Source organism: Diorhabda carinulata, chromosome 7, assembly GCF_026250575.1.
Source record: "Diorhabda carinulata isolate Delta chromosome 7, icDioCari1.1, whole genome shotgun sequence".
Lineage (NCBI taxonomy): Eukaryota > Metazoa > Arthropoda > Insecta > Coleoptera > Chrysomelidae > Diorhabda > Diorhabda carinulata.
This window is the reverse complement of record NC_079466.1, coordinates 18,132,275-18,157,836: the sequence shown is the minus strand read 5'-3', so window position 1 is coordinate 18,157,836 and position 25,562 is coordinate 18,132,275. Positions and strand designations below refer to the sequence as shown.

General features: G+C 31.5%; 1 protein-coding gene across 2 annotated transcripts in view; it reads right to left on the bottom strand.

Annotated features, from left to right (window-relative positions):
* LOC130896412 (alkaline phosphatase-like) overlaps positions 1 to 19,567 on the bottom strand; it is a 37,880-nt gene extending 18,313 nt beyond the window's left edge. Inside the window, exons 1-4 of one of the 2 annotated variants that reach the window (XM_057804474.1) lie at positions 19,303 to 19,567; positions 8,516 to 8,735; positions 5,324 to 5,553; positions 2,550 to 2,724 (exon numbers count right to left, since the gene is read on the bottom strand). In XM_057804474.1, coding sequence (XP_057660457.1) covers positions 2,550 to 2,724; positions 5,324 to 5,553; positions 8,516 to 8,615 — 505 coding nt within the window. In that variant the 5' untranslated portion in view covers positions 8,616 to 8,735; positions 19,303 to 19,567. The remainder of the gene's footprint in view (positions 1 to 2,549; positions 2,725 to 5,323; positions 5,554 to 8,515; positions 8,736 to 19,302) is intronic. The other variant, XM_057804475.1, reaches the window with a different exon arrangement.
* Between the last annotated feature and the right edge of the window lie 5,995 nt (positions 19,568 to 25,562).

The window sequence follows — 25,562 nt, the reverse complement described above, 5'->3', positions numbered from 1 at the left end:
ATAGACCTTTTCTCACCTCGATACCAACCTAAAAATATAAAAATAAAAATTAATATGTCTATTATTTTGGATTCATCGCTTAATTAAATAAAAATTGCTTACCTTCCAAACACCTTTTACAATAACTACAAGCAACATGTGAAGCCCATGGCTTATCTTGATTCCGTACAGGACAGTCAAAATATGCTTCATAGGCTTCACAGAGAACGTGAGATGTCTTTAGTTCATATTTCACATCTCGAACTTTAATAAATTGACCACATATAAAACAAAATGCATCAGCATCGTATTTGCACTTTCGTGACGACATTTTAAGTTATTCTGGGCTTGTAAATAACACCCGATGGTTGTTTATCACTCGGGTGCCATCTAGCGGCACAGTGTAAACGTTAATACCCCACTCTCACCGCGCGGTCTTTTTAAAAATATTAAAATCAATTAAAATTTATGAAAAAATTGAAAAATGAGTATTATTATTATAACTATCACAAAAGCAAACTTTATACCGAAAAAAGGTATTTTCTTTTCGTTTTTGTGCATAACTAACTGGAAAATAATAGTATAAACTTTAGGACAAAGAACGAAAATTTTTTTGTAGAGTCGTGTTATTGGAATGTGAAATTCAATAATACTTAATAATTCAATAATACTTTTTCAAAATTTGTACTAACGTGGAGTTGAATATCTTAATTTTGAATAATGATTGATAACTCAACATTATTGATGACATTCATCAAACTGTAACAAATTTTGGATGTCACAAAAAGATCCCAATCTATTATTTCAACATATATATGATTAATGAACTGGTCAATTGGACGTATATTTGACCCTAGTGTCTCTTGTTTGTTCGAAATGGATTAACTTTTTTTTTGGTTATGAACGTTTCAAATAAATTATTCTCATACAAATAGAGAACTCAGAATACTTTTTAACATAGCAAAGCACATAACAATTCTTTGAAAATTTTATAGTTATATTTAACTTTGTCTATAAAAAATATTGACCATAGAAGGAAGTAATTTAACGTCTAAAAATTTTGGGAACGATAAAATCTATCAAATCATCAAATCTCCTCAATTTCCTTTTGCAAAAACACAATTGCTATTATGTGTGAATTCAGTAGAATGAGATATGCACAAAATTTGAAATTTGGATAAAATTACCTACTCCAATGTAAGGAATTACCTATTTTGGACTTTTTCCGTCATTTCGCGAAGTTGTTAGCTACACTTTGATAAGTGAAATTTTCAATATGATAACTCAAAGAAAGAAATAAGTAAGTCGTCATGTGTTGCAAGAGGCGTTATCATGAATTTTTCCTAAAGAAAATACTGTGTGGATTAAACTTTTGTATTACAGCTGCACATAATCGACAGAAGTATATATTCGAGGTGCTCCCCATTAAACTACTTCACCAAATTGATGTTATGCAGTTTTCTCACTCTACAATGAGCTCCACGATTTTTTTTTACATATCACCAATTCTTCCGTGTTTGTCTACACATAAATTTGACCGTTGCGTGACAGGATCAAGGAACTAGTACCACTTCGTGTAGGCGAAGAGGAAAAAAGGAGAAAATAGGTGAAAGCTCAATTGGTTGTAAGATTGGTTTCCATCCCTTAGAAGCATTCTAGATTTTCATCGTTTCTCCAAATGTATTCATCAGTTGGAGCACCAAATGAGTGAGAATCAGCGTTTAAATATGAAACACAGATAAGAAGTGAGCCAGGTAACGATAAAGAAGGTAACAAAAATATTCTAGTATTTTTAGTTTCTCAAAATACGGAATCGCACAAGAATTATTAACGTCGAACAAAAATAGTACAAAGATAAATATCAAGGAACTGGAGGAAAGCTTTTATTCACTCAAGAAATGAGAAACGACAACATATCTGTGCAAATTGCTATATTGCTAGAAGTCCTGATGGATAGTAATATAACTAAGATGAACTCGACAAAAAAATATATACTTCAGTATCTCGTAAAAAGTTACACGCTTTTCAATAATGATATCATTTTACCCCTTCTGTATGATGAAATTGATAATATACAATTTTATGAGAATGAGAAAATGTTAAACAATTATTATTTGTACTTGACACTGAATTTATTGGAAACTAAGACAATAAAATTTCATTCGATTGGTATGGGAAACCAATGAATTCTGGAAGATTTATAATTATCATTCATATCACCCACATAATACTAAAATTAATTTAATCAAATAAATGAAAAATACAGTTCTCAAATTTATAATCTAATATTTACTAATAGAACTAAAAATACTGTACAAACTTTTTAATGCAAATTTTTCAAATCTTTCTTTATGATACTTATGTCATTGATTTTGACATTTGACTGAGATCTGAGTTGATTATTATTTAAAAAATATTGTTATTACCACTTCATTTGTTCCGGAAAATTAGAAAACAAATGTTTAATGGAGAATATGTTGGAAAGGAGAGAAATGGCTGAATTCATTGATTGATCATCCGTTAACTAGCTACGCTAAGTTACTTATCAAATTTTATTTAAATTTTCTCACCTGATTCTTGAGCCCAATCTATCAAAGATGGAACTCTTGACGAGAAACTGGAGAAACAATTTTCAAAACGCCCTCTAGCATCCAGTCCTACTGTTTCAAAATTTGTCTTCACTCCACACATTAACGCTGTTGCACACGCGGAAGATTCACCGATTTGGGCATCCATATTGAATGTCTGGAAGAAAAATAGTTACGGACTTATATACTGGTAAAAAGAGAAAATAGATTGTGCAAGAGACGTCTTCTTGACAGCATTTTGGACTGATAAAATAGAAACCTAAGCTAAGCTCCTCGAAGATCTAGTAGTTCGAGAATTGCTCGCTTCGCTGTCCCGAGAGACAATGAATTTCTCCCCAATCTCTTCAATTTCTTATTTCTCAGACCTTTTGATATATTGATGCATCTAAATGCTTTTGATTTTAGGTATCTTCTGTTTTGAAATTAGTTTTTCCAATAATTTTTCGAAAAAAGAAAGATGAAATTTGACGTCGAAACGTTAAATTTTATCTTTCTTCGAAAAATTATTGAAAAACTAATTTTAAAATAGAAGTCATAATGACCTAGCCTAGAATTAGAATAGTTTAGAGTGTATCCTTACTACAAAATAAACTATTAAAGATATACGCGTGTCTTACAAAAATGATTGATACGGAACTTAACATGGATATTATTTAATCGGACAAAGACAATTCGATTGTCTAATTGAATAAAATTATTAAACTTCTGTAATTTTTCCTATATCATATAGAAAATGAGACAATCATATGATAGGCCTGGCAACATCCTTGAAACCATTTTTAGTCGCTAAATACAGTTCAGCGACTGTCTATTCACCCTGGTGTTTCTCCTAAAAAGGTTGCCGGTCTGCCACGTGAACAATAACCAATTCGAGGTCCCAAATATTTTGCAAAAAAAAGGGGAATTATCCCAAATGTATTGTACATAACATAACAACACATAGTTGTATCTCAACAGCATAACTTCGTTTATGTTTTCTATAGCATTTCTAGATATCCACTTCAAAAATGGATCATACTTGTATGAGTCTCTAGACTGTCAGAGACCCGCAGGGTTGCGATACTGTCATTCTCAAAGCATAATTATCTACTTAGTACTTTCGATACATGAATAATAAGGATTTGTATCTATAAAATCATACCCCTATTCGTTATGCAATTATATCTTGTCAAAAATGCTATTTAAGCAGTTGCAACCTATCATAATCAAATATTTTACGAGTATGATTCTAATAAGATGAATATTTATAAGTTTAACTAATCTGATTTTACTTCCAAAACGTCAAAACTTTTGGATAATGATAATAATTCAATATAACTGACTTTATATTTTGGTAGAATAGTGAAACACAACAAAAACGGAATCTTAAATATTATTGTATTATTTAGAGTTGTTCAAGTGAAGTTTTTGATACAATTATTCGAAACACTTCTCTTTAAATACAAACATAGTAGAGATATCCTATTTGCACAAAGAATAATGATAGAAATTATGTGAAAGAACCATAGATCTGAGTCAGATTGTACAATGCTGCAGTGAATTCAGAAATTTAGTGGCTCATTATTTGGTTTTAAAAAATAACATTATAAAATTAAGTTAAAATAATTAAATGTTTTTTAGAACATTATTTTCGTTCAATACGCCAATTCAATAATTCAAATTCGTTTCAAAGTAAAATTATTGATCTTAAATTTTGCATAACGCCCAAAAATTTTTTATTATTAATTATGATCCTTCGTTGGTTAGTTTTTGCGCAATTTTTAGCCAGATCCTTTTTCATAAAGTTTCATGAATCTCCATACTGAAGTTTTGGTAATTTCGATTTGCATACGTATCATTAAATAAGTTAATTCATCATAAGTTCTTTTATGATCACCGTAACCGCTTATCAAAAAAATGTTTTTCCTGGTCAGTAAACATAATGTTAGATTAATTTTGAAAGTACCTAATTAGAATGAATGCTTTTCATAAATAACAATGATAAATAATTTATGACATTTGAATACCAATTGATGACAGAAAAATCTATTACTTTTTCAATGAAAACATTTTTCAAATAACTACAATTTCAAATGACTATTACTTTCAAACTATCGTTTGCACATTTTTCTGGTTCAATGTGTTATTATCTTCTTATTGCCACATTATGAATTTTTGAGACTATATTGCTCTTACTAACAATGTATTATTAACCATTTCACGTACGAATAGACAGTTAAGCCCTACAAGAGAACTTGCTCAATTAGTGTTCACATAACTAATGGTGTTTTAGCTGGTATACTACACAAAATATGATAGACGTTTGACAATGACCTTAATGTGCTTAATTTGTTCCATTTTTTTAAAATTTCAGGATCTATAGCACTGAAAGGATTATGGAAGGACAAGTAATCGAATAAATCTAAACATAATTTTTGATTGTTTTTGTTTTTCCTATTCTTTCTTCGCATAAATTCCTTATATTTTTTCGTTTATATATACCGTATCTGCCTCCAGTTATACAGCCCTGAACCGCAGTACCATTGGCTTGAAGTTGAGAGTCTTGAATTTGTGGATATTAATATATAGTTTATATTGGTTAAAAAATGTGTTTATCCGTTTATTGGAGTTATTCGAAGATCTGGAATGCGTTGCATGCGAAATCATATACAATACACTTGAATTTCAGTGAAGAAATGTTTGATGCAATTGAAAGTTATCACAAAAAATTGTGGAATAATACTCTATGAAACGAATGGTTCTTAGAACATACATACTTTTGCTAATGCCACAGCAGGAAATGAATCCCATGCTAAATCGTGATCTTCGCCTTGTTTTCCTAATCTCTGTCCTCTCAAAATTCGTGCTGCTGTTGCTGTTGCCACACCCATTCCATCTCCTACAAATAATATCACATTCTTGGCAAAAGGACGTCGATCAGTTTCTAAAGAGTACTGCAGACGTTTTCGAAGAGCTATTCTTGCTTGTTCGTACCAATATTCTTGATCTGAAATCAAATAGTCAAATCATCTTCGTGAATGAATTGATATATGAGTATTTTCTTGAAATAATTAATTCAACCAATAGAGCACCAAAAGCTTGCAATTAAATATCATGACAGAAGTTTTTAGAAGCTTAGAAGGTTTATTACCGGTTTGTGAATATACAGGCATTCTTCAGGAGTAAATAAGTGAGGTTTTGAAGCGGCGTGCTCACACGAACTTTACACTATTGAAGAGTTGCGAATTTGAGATAACCATATAATAGATGTCACGTCCAATTTTTAAAATATTGTTAAATAACACAATTGAAATTATTAAATAAGTGTTTTTTCTTCGAGTTTACAAATAACCAACTATAATTCATATACGTATACGATGAGTTTCATGAGTGAGTTCTTATATGTTTATCTCTTCCCTGGCAAAGATTTGTTCATTCGCAGAGGTGAATTAGCGACGATGTATTTCTGATTCGAGTGCAGTTACTTCGATTGTACAACTGGCACTATTTTGGATCTACAAGTAGTACAAAGAAGTTTTCCAATTGAAATCACATCAAAAGTATGATGTACAATATTTCAGTAGATAATCAGTGATCATTTATAGGAAAAACTTAGATCCTCGCACTTCAAGCAAAAGAGAACGATCAGATAATTATATGTAAGAAGAATTCCTTTGACACATATTACCCATAATCGGTGGTGCTAACGTTATGACTCAAAATATATTTAAACAGATTTCAATCGCCATTGCTTTTGAAACAGATAATTTAGTCGTTCAATCCGGCAGATAAAATTTGGGAACACATTATTTTATTTTTTTTTTTCATTTTGTCACTGCCTTTGGTGCAGTACTTACAATTGTTCAAAAACTTTTTTTCTAGAGAATCTACATATTTATTCTTTATAATGGCTGACAGAAACTTTGAATACCACCTCAATCATTCGAAAAACAAATCCAATCCCAAAATAATCATCAATACTCAGAATTTAACGCGGAATTCTGGAATTTATTCAAACGATTCGTTATTTTAGCTTGTTCTTCTATTCTATTACGCCGGTTGCTATCTTGGAGCGCCGATGGTTGTCTTGTAAGGTTTATTGAAGATATCTAAAAATTAGTCACTGTTATTTCTCGTGAACACACACCGAATAATTTAGCTCAGAGTCGCCTGGTCACAATCCAAACTCTCGCTAAAAATAGTGAATATTCTTTGAAAACTGTTAGTTTTCAATGTATACTATTCAATGTGGATCCATTTTGGGGCTTTTTTTTTATTATCTATTAGTGTACTGTAGTGAGTGCCAAGAAAGAGCCGTACCAAATACCAGCAAAATATTGCATTCATTTACACACATTACAAATGAAAAGTATAAAGGATCCTTCAAACGGGAGAAAAATCCCTCCAGGAGTAAGACCGCTGTCAGCTTTGATCAGCCAATACCTCATAATCACTAACCACATTCCCCCAGAAGCGGAATTCAGTCTTGGAATCTTCCGGTATCAAAAATGCCCAGAGTAGTGGTGTTTTCAATCTATCTATATCCTCCACAGAGGAATTGTCACCCCTCAAGAAAACTAATCAAATTCACCCCTCGCTCCGTTGACAGACTATATGTTGATGACGTGATATTCAGGGTAAACCAAACCTAAATAGATTAATGATTATCTTAAGTAAAGATGAAAATTGTGAGCTGAATTTTCGTTTCCAGCTTAAATGCGCCTTTCTCTTTTCGACTGTAAGTTTACATAGAATACGCTTATTATTCAAAAGTTTGAGAAAGAACTGGAATCGAAATGAAAAGACATTAATTCGATGAAATGCCTGAAGGGATTCTGTACCTAGTTAGTTGAGACGACGTGGCGAGATAAAAGTTCTAAACTTTTATTTTTGGTAAATGGTTCTTTCGGAGCTAGTAATTTCCGGTATTATCATAATTATCACTAAGTAATTTTAGAAAAATATCTAATTGTGAGAATTCAGGATTAACTGTTCGAATTTTTCAAAGATATAGAAGGTACAAATTCTACTGTGAATTATCATTCAGTTCACGTATTCATTATTCTCTGGTTAATTCAAATAAACAAGGGTACAAAAATTCGCAGAGTTGAAAATTGGAATTGTTCTGACTACCGTTTGATAAATCAATTCAGAAGGGTTGAAAGAAATAAGTGCCAATGTGGAATAAGTGAAAATTGCATTAAATATGAGCGAGTTTTTAAACTTGGCTAGCAAATTGCTACCGAATGAATTCAATGGTGATTAAAAAAACTGTAATCTTTTCTGAATGCACAAATGGATTCAACAGTAGGAACTTGATATAACTAAGAACAATGGATATAGCGCTTTGACAAATGTATTTATTGTAATGGAGACTGGTTTTAAGGGCAGAACCTTGTCATGTGGAACATTTGAATTCAGTTTGACGTAATATTTTTAGAATATGGAATCAAATCTGCAGCATATTGATATAATTACATATTTACATCAACCATTTTAAGTTTCAATATGGTTCGTCTAAGATTTCCTCTGGTATTTATACAATAACAAGTTTATTAACATCTCTGAAATCCGTGAGTAATGGAAAGATACAACAATTTTAAATTTATATTCGGGATAGATCTAAACATGTACTTGTTTTATAGTTCTTTTTTTTGGAACCTCATTACTTCAGCATTATTTCTCATCCTTCCAATTCTTTTCGAATCTGTAATGTACATATCAAACAATAGCTCTTCTGGACAAATGATTAGGTATGGTTCATTGTACTGGAGTGCAGTTGGACATGGAAATGGAGCAAGAATAAAAAAAAACATATCCCGACCTGTCACCAATAGCGCAAAGAAAATTCTGATCGCAGATGAATCCACGTTAATGTTGAGTAATGAAGCTAGTTTATGATTGTGTACTGCACAGTTTTTGTATTGTAATGTAACTAGAGAGAAAGAACGAAACGTGGTATTACTCACCCAATATTTTTCCGTGTTGAGCTTGTGTTGGTGCATTTTCACTCCTGTAAATTGTAATTGTCCACAGTAAAATGACCCCCAACCCTTTCAGGGTGACCATAGCTTTTATAGATATATTTTTTGTCACTGAATCACATTTTCACAATATAATTCTTACTTGTTCTCTTTATTAGAATCATCACCCCACATCCTTTATAATCAGCATCGATAAAAAGTGTACCTGTAACAAAAATAGTTTATTTGAAAAATGCCTCATCTCCGGAACTACTGTCAAATCAAACCGATATAAGGTTAAATGGTTTCTAGTTCCTAAAATAAAAGGTAAAATTGACCAATTCTTACATTTTTTAGTCAATTTCAGCTTTTGCTCGGAAAACAAAAGTTTCAACTTCATGTCTTAAAAATGGTTCAATGATAGAACCTATACCAGATTACTCGTATGTCCAGTATTTTGAAATATACTTCGTAGTAACGAACTTATCTAGATCTGCTCAGCGCGTTTGCAATAAGCGGCCGAAAATTCATCATATTGTTAAAATAAATTCCTTACAGGAAAGACAATCGAAAAATAAAAATGAGTCTCTATTTCCCGAATTGAAATGAACAAAATCAATCAAATAAGTGTTGAATACTCATCGATTTAACAAAAATTATTTATTATTGGATATGGCTTTATTGTTTGTGAACATATTCTCCATTAGATCAATACGTTTTGTATGCGTTCAAGTTCTAGAAGAATTTCTTCCATTCAGATTTAGGTACCTCCAAAACATGTGATTTGAACGTATCAACCGCTTCTTAAGGCGTAGAAGAAAGTTGACCTCGCAATTTATTTTTGATCTGCGAAAATAAGAAGAAATCATTGGATGTCAAACAAGGACTGTACGGCAATTTGATATTTTGACTGTTCAAAAACGTTTTTGTTTGAACTGATCTGTCAGAGTTCGCATTGTCGTAGTGGAGCATGATTCTTCTTCTAAGATTGGTTTCTCTGATTTTTTCGAACATATCTGGTGAACAAATGCTGGTGTACCATTCCATTGACTGTTCTACGTTGCTCTAAATGGAACGGTACCGACATGTTCAGTTATTCCAAAAAAATAGGCGACTATTTGCTTAGAAGTGCTTCGTGTGCGAACAAATTTTGTTTCGATTTGGCTCGTCTGGAAAGACCTATAAAGTCGTTTGTTGTTTAGTTTCGGATTCTTGTCACGATCTTATGGACACCACAGACGTTTGTTACTCTGTCATTTGATTCATAACCGAATGTGAGTAGGTGATAATAACCATTGATAAATTAGGAATAGGTCCTAATTATATGTAAATATTATATTCAGAGGAATTGTATTAAAGCCTTAAAAAGATACACAATTTAACTATAATGAACATTAATGATTATACTAATATAACTATTTAGCTAGTTCCATGATTATAAACGGTTTGTATCAAATGCTGAATCTGTTTTAGAAGTGAACGTAGTTGTTTAGACTATAATTAATGTTACGAATATCAGGATTTCCTCAATATATATTAAATAAACTGAAATGCTCCTAAATATGAACACCCCGAAATAAAGTTCACTCTAATTTTATTCTGAGAGTCTCATTCCCTGGTGTTTCATATTTACCCGGATTTTGATACTGCGAAACTTCCTATCATATGCGAATATCGTGTAGAGCTTTAAGGATATTTCATGATATACATCCAAACTTTGTAAGATGTATAATTAAATAATTAAGATACATTCTGATTGAATTTGTATTAGTATGAGTAACACATGGGAAGCAAAATAATAATCAGTAGTACGCATTTATACAAAATATTATATCTAATTTCTCTCACAATTTATTTCTGTATAAAAATTCAATACAGTTGTTCAAATACGTTCCACATTTAAAGTTAAAGAATTTTCTACCGATGGAATTGATTTGGTGGCAGCCAAACTTCAATTTATCCTTTTTAGGTCATGATATTTGTTAATTTGAAAAATTTTTAGTTAATGGTTTTGTGACGACGATAGTTTCTATGAGTAATTTCTAGTTGATTGTCTCGAAACTTTTCACACAATATAGGAAATGTGGGAATAGGTAAGGGAGTTTGGGACCATTCAGGATTCAGTAATCAATACTTTTGCATTGATTTATAGTTGTTCGTGTATCACTTTTTTCCAAGTTATATTGTTTTCTTTTAGTATTTGAGTTTTGGGTGATGGAAAAATCTTATTAATAATATATTAGGTCATTGGCTAGAACATTCTAGACGTACGCGTTGATGTGCAGAATTGAGAATTTTGACTTGTACCTTTGTGATGTGGAAATAAACTATTCTCGAAATCAGATTTGGGCTATCTTTGACCAAGACCTAGACAACTATATAGTTTATACCCAGGTATACTCAATATATCTATTTTCTGGGAAAGTGACATTGGAAAGTCATTTAAGTCTTTTCATATCGTGGAGGACTAGAATTTAAATGGATTGAAAAGTTATCAATATTATGATATGCATTATGAAACTATAAAATACCATAAAATATACACTCAATTATAAAAATTCATAAATCCTTTGATTGGATTTGAATAAAAAAATAGACGTTTTGTAAATAGTTAACATGCATAGAAACGAGGAAGCTGTCAATGATAAAAAATATGTAAATCTAAGTAGAATTCATAAGTCTATTTTATGAAGTTGCAACTATCAAAAATGAACATGATGGCAGCTAGTTATTTAAAAACTGAGATGATCGATACATGGCAGTTACAAGTTACAAGGATACCTCAACATTAGCATTACAAAAGATTACATTAACAAGTTATATTCCATTGTATAGATTGATGTCGTTTTAATATTTGAAGTTTATTGAATCGAATTTACTAGCTGAAGGTTACGACGTTTACTGGAGTATTGTGAAGACCGAATAACACAAGAGACAAAATATTTCATTGATAAGGCGATCCAACTTTGTGAACAAGAAATGAGTGCAAAACGGAGAGGATTATTCCTGTCAGTTTAGAGTTACTTTCCGGAACTCTGCAAAATCTTAACCTTCTTATTCCACCAGTGGTGCACTGATTATCGACTAATTTTACCATAAATAAAAAAACAAATAAGTCAAAGTGATAAACTAACTAGATTTATTTAAAATCGTGTAACATGATTTTGTAATATGTTCATTTTTTCCTTAACTTATAATAATAATTACAAATTTTTATACTAGCCACAGATACTTCATTTACTTCAGAATGCGGTTCTCTCACCTCCAATGCAGTTTATGTTACAGGACTGGTTGAACTCTCATTGACTTTTAATAAAACAGTTCCCGTAGCTCTGGAGGACATACTTGACTTACTTACGGTTTTCTTTCATAAGTGGAGGTATTTCAAGAACAGTTGAATCAGACCTGGAAGAAAAAAATGTTATAATCATTACTATAATGGAGTTTAGTAATATTTCTTACCTGGTAGATGTATCATCCAAAATCAAAACACCTTTAAAACTTCTAGGATTGTCAGCCTTTCTAATAAATCTTGCTCCATTTGACTTAGTTACTAGATCTTCTGGCAAAGTTGATCTGAGCATAATTTTTTAAGCAAAATGTAATATAAATAACAATAAGCCTTATAGTCCAATACTATAAAGTAATAATTTACAATTTAATCCCATTTATTGAATGATGACATAAAACACAACAACACTTACATGTGAAAAGTTAACAATAACTTTTCCAAAAACTACACAACCACGAACCATAATTGTTTGATAAATAATTGAAGTATTTAAAAAAATCATATATATATTGCAAAATAGCCAAAATAATTAAAAAAATAATTGAAAATACACTATTTCTTGAATTCAACCAATTTGCTATAAATAATTATTTATGCAACAAGTGAGTGAAGTATTCGACAAAACATTAATCAATTTTTATTTTGTAATAATAAAATAAGAAGTTACATTACTATTGGTACTTAATTGGCAACATTTAACGAGTTCAAAGAAATAACAACGTCTATAGTTGTATTAGTACTTATTGGATTGTTGGTGAGATCGTGAACATTTACAATGTTGGTTGAAGTCGAACTAGTTGTTCCCGTTAAAATTTTCACTGTGGAATCCATTTTGTTTTTTATTGAGTCGTCTACGTAACCCTCCGCAACTGTGTTGGATTTCCACCCACTGTGCTTTTTTAGTTGAATTATATCACCACCGGAATCCACTAATAGAGACGCCGAAGAGCATCGAAATTTTTGAAAAGATATTGATACCTACAACTTGGGTTTTGCATTTTCCATTTCTATACTACAAAAAGAAATTATATGTTTTGATATTTGTGGATCGTTGGTTTTTATATTATTTATAAATGTTTAGCAAGTTTCATCTATTGTCAGATATTTCACCAATAACAGTAAATCGACGTTGAACATGAGCTTTTGTATCAGGTACAGTAAATCATTTCCGGTATTATTAATATCGTTACATTTCATTTTATTTAATTCCTCCCTTCGCAGAGCTCCTGCAATTCCGAATATTCAAGCAACTTGAAAGATGTTACAAATAATATCTAAGATTACATTAATTATTTTCACTGTCATACCTTATGCATGAGATAATGATCGTCTGGAGTTTGCAACAGAAACTTATTAATTTCTTCACGGGCAAACGTTTTAAGATTTTTTGGGTCTATAGCCAACTGATTTATTTTTCAAATATGCAATGAGTTTCGAGTATTTACTCAAGTCTACGTCGTTATTTACCATTAGAGTGCCTTTTAGTTTTGAATAAGTCGGCCAAAGTGTTAAAAACTTTTTGGATTTAGTTTCAAAGTAAGCTAGTAACACTCTTTGTTTGAAGCTGTTGATGCCTTTTTTAGTACGACACTACATAAAACAATTATATACCTTTAAATACTGTTGTCTGGATTTTTCAGGGAGAAGATTCATAGTCGCTGCAGTAGCCCATTCAACATCTTCTGGTGTGCAGTTTAAACTTTCTTCACTATTACTCTCCTTCACTAATAATAATACTACACTTCTTTCAATTAGACACAAAACGGATTTAATTTAACGAATATAAAGAAATGAAGTGTGATAGTATATCGGAGAAACGAATTGACATAAGAAAGAAAGCGTTTACATCCCACTATTTTGATAGAACAATTTTATAATTGCGTCAAAATGACATGTCACGGCACTTTTTTAACGTAAACGCGTGAAAAAATCAACCGCTGCGGTACTTTTTTCACGCTTTTTGACCGATTCGGAAATTTCATTCTTTATAATTGCAAATGAGTGAAAAAAGGAGGTGAAAATTATAATGGACGTAGAAAAAATAAATTAAATCACTTTTTTTATTAGTTAATTGCAAATGATAGTAAATTGTTCCTATTTTTTTATTTTCTCTCGATAAACTTATACTGTTTGTAAATTTGGCTACAGTTGTTTTAGCATATAAAGTGGAAGGGTCAATGATGGCTCACTCTAGAAATGTAAACAATTTGGTATCTTGTGTTATTAGGTCTGTGATTGTGAAGAACTTGTCAGTCTGTGCTTAACTATGGGTGGTATTTTGCAGTGATAACATAGCATATGAGGTAGGACTGTTGAATACCTGTAGCTTAGTACTGCAACTTGCCAAGTGTTTTGCCCATCGGTCATGTATGGAACGTGTAATGCGAATTATCAGAATCGTGAATATCCTGAATAATATACGGGATACATTTTTCTATTGGAAGTGATAGATTCTGTGCGTATAGTTGGTTGTTTGACGTCAAGAGATGAAAAATTTAGAGCTTGGAGGGTTGCATATAACTATCTTGTATAGACGCAAGATGGTAAAGGATGTTGTCTAATTGATTTGAATTAGCTATGGTACAACTTACGCTGGCCTCTGGTTCGGATACATCTGTATAAAGAATTTTATTATACGGAGTGGAATTAATGATATTTAGAAATCAATTTATAATATCGCTGTGTGTTTCATGCTAAGAAAATATATTTAGAGATGTATTAGATTTTGATTTGTGCTTTATCCAAGGAGGGTGGGGTGAGATAGAAGTATTGGCTGCTTCAGATAGGTTGATATAGGTTAACTTATTTAAAAACTATTTTTCAATCAAAAATCAAGACGGTTTTCTACTTTATAGATATTTTCATGTGGTTTTGTTGATAAATCGTCTCGATTTTTTAGGTTTTAAAAACACTTTTTGTCTTGTAGATACCTATTGTACACTAACATTATTTTTTGATTCTCTGCAATACAAAGAACGACAGTTCTTTATCCTCATAGCTGATCAGTCTCTCACGTCGTATTCTATCAAAATCATTGTTCATATTGCCACTAGTCTTAAAAACTCAATATTCTTGTATTTTCTAATCATCCGGTATATCTAGGCAGTATTTTATCAATATGATTGAACTAATTCTTTCAACTTATCGTCAGTTTAGTTCGACAATAAATTGAATATGTATACCCAGTAGTTAATAACAATCCAATTTTAGATATATTTCAGATACAAACAACGTCCAATGCAGGTTTTTCGATGAATATTAACAGAGTTTTCTTTCAGAATATAATTACTTGAGTTAATTTTCCATCACCATTACGAAGTTTCTAAAATTTAGAGAAATATTTGTTTTATGATGTCTGTGAAGGCATACTCACGTTACATTAAATTATTTTTCCTTAAAAGTCTTTCTTTTGAAATTAATACATTCTTCTTCTGGGCAGAATTTCTACAATAATTATTATAATCAATGAAAGTTTTCCATTTGCAGTCTATTTTGATATGAAACTTGTTTTTTATAAAGACGACGTGTTGACGAAAAAAATCATAGATTAATTAAAATTATTAATGGATAGATCGGAAGTTATAAAATATGAATATGAATTTCACTCAAATTTTTTTTTTTTTTATGAAATTGAAAAAAATACTCGCGATAGTTATATGAAGAAAATTAAACATACATAAAACTATTGTAATTTTGTGTTTTTAATTTTTAAAAATAATTTTCGAACACGGAAAATTATATCTCGATCAACTTGAAAGCAGTCTTTATGTCCGGGACGTAACTTATAAACAGACTGTATGAATGAGTTTGAGCTGATTTGCATTGGAATCGCATTAAAATGATGTCTAAAATGTTAATGTTGATATTTCAGCAATTAACATCAATATACAGTGGGTTCAGGGACTCGGTGCAAATAATTCGGGAATGGATATAGTGACATAGGAAAAAATTTCTCACACAACCCCTCGTTTCTAAGTTATAAGCTTTAAAAGTTGTGAATTCAGAACTTATATTTAAGTATATTTACTGAATTATACATCCGAACGTTATGAATTTCTAATGAATGATTACGTCCATGTCGTATATTTGACTGCATGAATAATTATACACTACAATCTGGGGCGGCTCATGCCCAATGGTTAACAATCCGTAACTTTTACAGGAAAAACCTGTACAATCGATTTTTCAACAAAAAGGTACTTTTTGTTAAACTTGATAAAATGTATAGTTTGGGAAATATGTGGATTTTAAGATCGATGTACATGTCAAGGAAACCGTTCGCCATAAAGAGACATTCTGAAGAAAATTATCATAAATTGTGATTATTTATTGGAAATACTTGAAACATAAACAAACTGGCATAAAGAAAAGTTTTATTTGATAATTAGTAGAATAACTAACTAAATTTTTCTATATTTCAATTTTTTGATTTTGTAAGTAACACGATGTTCGACAGTATGCAGTTCAATTGGAAAGGTTTGATTGTGACTTAATACATTCTGTAAGTATTTTTAATAGATAATTACAATTTATGATAATTTCTTCAGGATGTCGATATAAATATATATAAAAATATAAATCGATATTTCTCCTAAACTATAAATTATATCGATTTAGCAAAGAGTTCATTTTTGCTAGAAAATCGATTGAAAAATTCATTCTTGATATTTTTACATTTTATAGGTTGTCCCTGTGAAAGTTACGGATTGTTAACGATGAGCCGCGCCTGGCCTTCAGATAGTAATGTAGAATTATTTATTCCATGAAACACAATACATGGATATACGTGATCATCCATCAAAAATTCATTATATTCTTATGTTTAATTTGAAGGCCTAAACTCAGAAACAAGGGGTCGTATGAGAAATTTCTTTTCATGTCGCAGCACTATCTTTACCTCATCTACTCACTCCAGAATTTTTTGCATCAAATCCCGGAACACCCTGTATATTGTATTGACAGAATAACTTTTCTCGTTACAAAATTTGAGTTACATGAAAGTTTTCATAAAGTAAGTCAAAATATGTTTATCTCAAAAGCAAACAGTACTTTCAATCACACAGTTAGTAAACTGTTCATCAAATGAAATACATAGATGATGAGTATGTTTTTTAATTTTCAGAGTTCAGATTCACTGTACAAAGGAGTTCTTTTTTCTTACCCGTTGCCAACATTTGTGAATTCATTATTTCCTCAACTCCTTTGCTTATTGGACCGTTACATAAGTGATGCTCGATATTTTTTCTGAATAAGGAAATCTAACTACCACTATAAAATCAGAACACATTCCATATGGAAAAACTCCTAACAAAGGTAGTGCAGTAATTATATGGAAACAGATTTTTAGATTTTACATTGCTTCATGTACTGCTTTGATATGATATTCCTATTATCTGTTTACGAGGCGCCTGATATCCATTTGTTTCTCAAATATTTGAAGCTATCAATTTGCCAAACCTATTTTCATATTAGAGTGGATAATTTGTTCGATTTCTTGACTTCTGAAGTAATAATTTTTTGTTATGTGAACATTAAAATCTAAGAGTACATAATAAGTATCGGTATCTTCACAAAACGAAGAAATTACAAACACTTGAGTGTACGTATTGTGGAAACGACTCAGATTATACCGAAAACACGTTCTCCGTGTATAACCACTGCATTTGTTTAAGAGGGGAGGTTGAGGAGACTGTCGGCACCATAAATCCTAATAATATCGTCCAGGTAATGCTGCACAAGGTAGAATGTTGGCAACTGATTGCTACCTATACAGAGAGAGTTCTTAGGCAAAAGAATGTACACGGCTGCCTGGTATGACGATATCATAACAGAAAAGTAACAAATGGAGCAATATACACGGACAGTCCCACAAACCAGAAGTTATATCACAATAGTTCCTGATGAGACGGAGATGACAGAAGATGGCGGTTTAGTGGGTAGGATACGGGAGTCCCAAATATCCATCAGCTATCCTCGTGGAACTCGTTACTTGGATTCTCCATCTTCTTAAATAAAAAAAAATCAGCTGCGTAAACAACTAAATAAATTATCTATTTGAAGAAAATAACTCATTTACGTAGAAGTTTAATACACAGTGCCTAATATGGCACCCTTCGTATGTGGTACTGCGTTCCCTACCGTTAAATCCATCAATCGTAAGGACTTATTGTATATTTGAGGTATAACTCCTAACTAGAAAAAATCCTGCAGTTTTCTAGCGTTTATGATAGATTTACTTTGTTGAATCTATCGAATGCTTCAGATAGATAAGAAAATAAGTAGATGAGAATATTCCATTTCTGTTTTGGGAATCAACAATTTTGATTGTTGAGATTAATAAACAATTCAACAACATCAGAGTATATTTTCTCGAAAATGTTCAATAATGAACATACCTCATAACACTTTCGTTTTTTGTCTTATTTTGTGTAATGTCTGTATAATTTGTAATACATACTATATGATTGCGAGTAAAGCAGATCCAAGGAGGAATTTAGTCTGATGGTACTAAAGCAAATTCATTTGGAGACTATTCCAATCTGTTGTACTCGTATTATGATCTGAATCAAGTATGTTTTTGTTGATATTAATAACAAATACAAAGTCCTACTATTTATTCTGTTATTCTTTGAAAATAGTATGGGCTATTGACGAAATTTCTTATTGAAAAATTATAACTTTGCGTGAAATCGATCCATAATACGTTGAAAGTATTATTCGGGTGGTATATATTTGGAAAATCATTTTCCGATATAAAATAAAGTGAATTCTTGAATTCTCAAACGTTCGTCACAAGCACATTGGGAAAATTGAAGAATATAACTGTCAATTGAGGAGGTTTTGAAGTAGAAATCACATATTCACGTTTCAAAATATCAAATTTCAGATATTTTTATGTCCAGCAAAATATTTTCTCCGATCGTTGGTCCAATAACAAAATTGAATAGGATCTAAGAAGACGGTATTATTCAGCTCTGCTCTTTGAATAAAAATTGGAGAATATAACACAGATACTTTTTGATAATATTTCAATCTACATACTCGTGGCATCATAATACTTCTTTTTTAGTACCAGATAAATTTTTTCCCTTGAAATATTACAGAAAACGACAAATATAAAATTATAGACTCCGTTATATAACCTATATATGAAATGAGTATTTAAAGTTTATCTAGATGAAATTATAACAACTTTGTGAACAACGACTACAATCGACAAAACTTTTGTATAAATGGTTTATTCATAATTCGATAAAGGAAAAAATCGAATTTGGATGTATGAAGTTTTTCGAGTTTTGTTATATTTTTTTAATATCGAGTGAAATCAGTTTTAGTTAATCATTTTTATGGTAAATTATTGTGAATTTCATTGAAAATATAGGAATACACGACATATTCAATGTGTAGACTATCAAAACATACAACAACAACAAATATAATAAAAACTAACTTCCGATTAAGACATGCAAATAAGTTCCGTATTAATAATTTCTCAACGTACCATTCATATAATATATAACATTGGTTTTCAATGAAACACTCACAATATCCCAGAATGAACATACTTTTAATGATTATACAATTTCATTAAGCGTATCCCATGTAGTGACTTCATTTTAGAGAGGATGGCAAATTCACTTAACTCCGGCTCCTGAATTACATCGGACTTCTTCCACCTAACATTTTAATAACGTGTTTTTTTTAATTATTACGCGCAGTACAAACGATCACCGGGTTTAACGTCACGACGCTACTGATGCCTCCGAGATTGTACGCGGAGAACGGAAATGGTAGGCGCACGCGTTTTCCCAAAAGTTCAAAACGAACTAGGAGCTTGTGAGTATCATAAACCCTGTATTTTGTTGTGCAGGATTTCGTTGCATGTATGTTCAAATCTAGAAGTTTCTGCCTCCATTATATTTGAATGCTAACTTTTTCAATTAAAGAGAATATTTCTATCAGTAAATTATCTTCTCAGTTTAATCGTTCTTGATATATTTTATCAAATAATCATTAGCATGTAAAGGTCATTGATTTGAAATGTAATCAATCTAAAACCTGAGATTTATCAGTTGTGGGGTATTGAGCTCCGAATTCTACTCTATCAAAACAAAAGACTAGCATTTAATTTATCAACATGCTTTTATGAGTGTAAATGAGTATATATTGTCTATGCGTAGAATATCGATAATTTTTGTTGTAGTAGAAACCTGAATCGTGGAACCTGACAAATTTTGAATGTATTTATTTGTGGAAAGTTTAATACTAAAGATCTTCAAACCAAATTTATTCAGAATGGATTAAGAGCTTTATAACATTATTGGTGTTTTCGGGGATTATGGATATGGATATTTGAATAATCTTGGTAAAAATCCAAGGAGTAAGCAGGCTGAAGCCACTTATTAACTAATAACCACCCCAGGGTACGGAATCTAGCGGATGCGGAAGGGGACAATGAATCGTATCGTACTCTCTTGGTTCATTAGCACAATACGTTTATAGATTTGACGGTAGGTAGTACTAGTTACTATGTCCAGTCAATCACAAAACAGCGTTGATATTTGACTTAATGTACTGAATGCGTAGTTGACCTGGGGCGCATATCTACCAAACACAACTTGCTAATTTCATTGTAGCACGTGCTCAGTTGGAAAGAAGCGTTTTCGTTTTATTCACGTACAGAGTTATTTTCATACCTGAAATGGGTGTGTAAAAGTGTTTACTGTGAAATTGTAGTCGAACAACTAAACCGTAAGGCTATAAATATTCACTAACTACATTATCTATATCTATATTTTTCTATATTACATATATAAGAGGTGTTGGTTTACTATGTTGGGTTATACTTGTTTTAAACTTGCTCTTCCTTCTGATGCCCAGTTAAGGACTATCTGGCTAGGCCCATTTTCGAGCAACATAATAGGAAATTTGAGAATAAAAAAATTCCAGTTCTCTGTGTTTAAGACAAGATTGAAAATGTTTGGGGTTATTAAAGGGTGCGGTGCCATCCCTACATTTTCCTAATGAGGAATTTTCTTTATTTTTGTCAAAAATACATAAACACTATTCATAGACTACGCAGTTGTTGGAGACTCCGAATATGGAGGGTAGAGGTGAGGAGAACCATCTTTGTGCTACAGAAAGTTTCCGTAAAATTCTTCACGCTAGGGAGGCGCTACTATCGTATGATTGTAAATTTTAAATAGAGCGCTAGAAATTTAAGAATAAGCACAGAGAAAGAAAGAAGTGAAAATTGACACTTTCTTTCTTACAAATTCACAATAATTAATTAACATTCAGCGTTATCTCACAGTAGTTTATCCAGGTTGTATTTACAAAATTATTTTGTACTACGTGAATAGTTTTTATTTTGTATACCAATATTTAATTAACGACTCTAGTCATTTGAAATATAGAATTTTCTAACACTGCATACTTCACTCTATCTAAAATAACTAAGTTCGTATGATATCTCGTCCGACAGGAGCGCCATTCTGGTTAAATTTTGAATTATAATTTACCATCTACAAGCCAAGCCCACATATGAGATGGTCCTTCGATAACTTTTGGTATCCACCCCCAACATCACTTCAATGAAACGTTCAAACACCAAAAAATATTGAAGGTGTACTTTCAAGATTTTTGTAATAAGGGTCTATATAACTAGCTTTAATAATATTTGTAGACATTCTTGCCCTATTAGAGTATATGGACAAAGAAAACAGCTCTTAAAAGATTAAGCTAAGTTTAATATAAACCTTCAAATGTCAACACATGTAACTGTTGAGTGGGTAACATACTGAATTTTTCATTTTTTTGTGATACACTGCGTTAGCACTCAAATTCTCAAACTGTTGTTGAAGTACCAGACCTTCTAGTATCTATCAAAAGGTGAAACAAGTAACAATGATTAATTTCTGTTTTGTGGTTACCACAATACAGTTGAAGCGTAGACGGGCTTGTTAAATATTATAATAGATATTGTTTAAGTCAATTATGTAAAAATAACATTTGTTTTTAAAGGTGTAATCAGAAGATTAAAATAGGAAACAAACACTCAAGAAAGTACAAAAAACCGGTATTGTGATAGTTTTATGTTGATTATGTATTTATCTAGGACACTGTCGCCTCCGTGGACACCTGTAGACGGTAGATTAGAAAACAAAGCGTGCAGATTTTGATGCACAGATTACGAAACCACTTTCTCTCAAAGTGTGAGACACTACGGAAACTCCAGAGCATTATACCTGGGAGCGTATGAAATAGAAGACGGAGATATTTGACAGCTACAGCCATCCTACATACTAAGAGGAGTTGATTAATAGATCCCTAGTATCGAAGCAATAAAGGGGGACAAAATATATCCTTTGTGTCGCGGTATATATGATACTCTAATGTATATGTACTCTAGTGCTCGGCAAACATATTAGCCAAAGAGACAAAACATTACAACAATTTAAAAAAAGTCGAAGCCAAATCTACTTATTTAGTTAACTTCATTATACTGAATGGAAGTAATATATATTAATAAAAAAAATGGGCTTGTATCCCCTGGCAAGTTAAGTCAGATTGTTTAACGGTACGATTCCAAGTTTTCATCAATAATACGACTTCCCTGTTCACTCTTAATAATTTCCGTGCTTGAAAAAGGTTATTCGCATATATATGTAAAACAAAAAAGGGAAAGAACGCAAACGCGAGCTTTTTCAGCTGATCGTAAGAGTCACGAATACTATTTCAAGCGTTGAAAATGATCATATCTTTCTTCTCCAGGTCATTCCAAACAAAGCACTGATGTTGTGAACCAAGATCACATTTTTTCTTCTAATATTTCCAATTCAACACGAAAACGTTCGTTGTATTTCAAAACTACCAACGTCAATTTTAAAAGTAGAAAATTTCAATTCGGTTATTGTAACATTTAGAAGATTTTTGACAAATACTAAAGTTGCTCTGCTGTTTTCAAATTCCTGAAACCTCCTGAGAAAAGCTTTCCTCTTTTTCAAAACTATTGTTTTAAAATGGCGTTTATCATTAGAGAAATTATTTTCATGGGGATGCTCCAGTAGGGTCGAATACAATGTTTTCATTTCAAAATCCTAGCAAAGTGAATAATTTCTTACTTTTTCTAGCATCGAAAAAATTAAGTTTCCTTCTCATAGCTACCTTTTAAGAAATAATTACACATGTTCTCGATTCATACAATAATTTTAATTTATCAATTTTGTTCTGACTGAGTTTTTTTAAATGAATATATCACTGCACATTACGTAGATATTTGTCCCAGAGCCGCATTTTCCCGACCACTTCTCTAATATATACGTACGTACATGGATTTATCTTTATGTTTATTTTGTATTTTTTCGAATTCATTGAAAAACTGTTGTTTGTTTCATCTTTTTTGTTTAATTTCAGAAGCCCCGTTCTTACCATACTTAAAAATGAGAGTATATTTAAGACCAACGTTCGTCCAGTTATATTTCGAAACAATTCAATGGAGTTATATCAACGATCAAAGAGACGCTCTTTGACGTTGTCTTCAGTCTCAGACCCTGAGACCCTGAGAGAGTGATCTGATGAGACATAATAACGTCGATACTAGTCAGTAGTCAGTCACCCTCTCCTTGCAATTGCGAGCCATTGGGAATGTTAATATCGACAAAAAGATCGATTTACGTCAAGCTCTTCAGAGGGGTTGTAATTCAATATTTGTCGAGGCTTTAGCCAGTTGTTTTCCCATTTGAAGAGCGGCTGTATACATTTCCGAAATATTGATTTTCGAAATTATTTCAGAGGTGAATAGTAGAAATCCTTTATTTTGATACATTTTGCACACTTCATAAAGTTCTTTAATTTCTTATTTCCTATACTTTTTGAAATATTAATGCTTCCAAATGTTCTTGATTTTAGGTCTCTTCGTTTCAAAACTAGTTTTTTTTTTAATAATTTTTGAGAGATTGATAAAGACTATCGCGTTCTATCGTCGACGAAGCTATATATCGGGTCTGCAGTTTAGTAGAGTGGATCGTTGATTTACAAGAGCAAGCAAATAGGTGAAAAAATACATTCTTGTGGAACCAACGTTGACCACAAACTCTCTGAGATGTCTCCATCGATGGTAACCTGGTCTTTTTCCAAAATGAATTAGCTTCAGCAATTGACAGTTTGTGACATTTTCGATGACAACATTTTAAAATTTCATGTCAGCAATTCAAATTTGGCACAATGAATAAAATTCTCGTACTTCTTATATATTTTCTACTTGTGAGACATCGCTGCAATGCAGCATCACTACCTTGCAGTGAAATGAATGATACTGAACATAATGAAGATAATACAAACCATGGGAATACATCTATATGTATTTGTGAACCTAAAAAAACGGAATGTCCAATGGAAATTCCTGAGAGATGTAATGATTTAGAAACATACGCAAATTGTCCAGGTTTCGATATTATGCCTCCCCTACATGAAGCAATTTATAGCTCAATTTCGCAACAAGTACAACCTGAGATTCAATGCAGTAAATGTAACTTAAGACTGAATTCTATTAATACTGCCGTATTATTGGAGTGTTTTCAATGTTATGATATACCTCGTCATAAACCGCCAACAAAAAATAAGAAATGAAATCAAATTCGTCAATCCAATTTCAAATATTCAGTGCCCATTTAGTTTTAACGATTATAAGGAATTAACGATCCTTATAAACTGTAAATACATGTACATATATATTGACCTATATTATAGTAAACTCGTAGTTTCACTAGAAAAGGTTTCCAAGAATTGAAATTAGTGGTAGACAACAAGTGTTCCTTTGCACTAACGGGAGTACGTCGATTTTAAGGGATTCATACACTCCATGGAGTTCATTGGATATTTTGTCTTTGACAGATTATGTTATGTTATGATGATTAGTTGGTAAAGGTTTTGATTGGGTTCGAAGATTGTGCGAATACTGTGAGGTTCAAGGATTCTGCAAATTCGGCCAGTCACACCTTTAATATAAGGAAGTGATACCTTCAATTGATTCTCTAAGCCAGTATATGTGGGTAGGGGAGCTGGAGATGAAAATTTGTGGATGTTCCTAGAGATTTTGGATTTTTTTGCTCATTTTCAACAAATGTTTGTTTAAAAAAATTGATCTTAGATGGTCGACTGGATTCGTCAATCAACGAGATGGATCGTGATACGAGTGTGGATGTGTCAATAAAAGAGTTAAGTTAGGCCGGATGATATTCTTTATTATACATATATGAACATAACCGTGAAGTCTCTGAATGTAGTCAATTAGAAACTCTTCATGTTGAACTAAACACTCTTCTTAACAAACCCACTCTACATAAGTGGAATTCGAATTAAATAGAATTTTAAAGCTCATTCTCTCACTTAAAATGTTGAGATAGATCTGAACATACAGAATGCACCCTTTGAAATTCTTGGAATTATATAGAATAACACCACTGATGTACTTAAAATTAGATTATATCTTCTGCTCGGGATACCATGTTTGACAAAAAGAATTATTCTTTCTCTTATTGCTAGTACTAGATCTAGTAAATCCCTTGATAGTGATTGGAAAAATTATTATGCCAATCTAAGTTACTTCCTCCTCTACGATATTCATATATTTTGCTATTTTTGTGAATCTATTTACATTTTGTCAAATGACAAAAGACACATAGCAGTATAGTTTCCAATTATTATGTAAAACATACAAATTTTCGCAAACTATTGTATAAAATCGAATATAATAATACA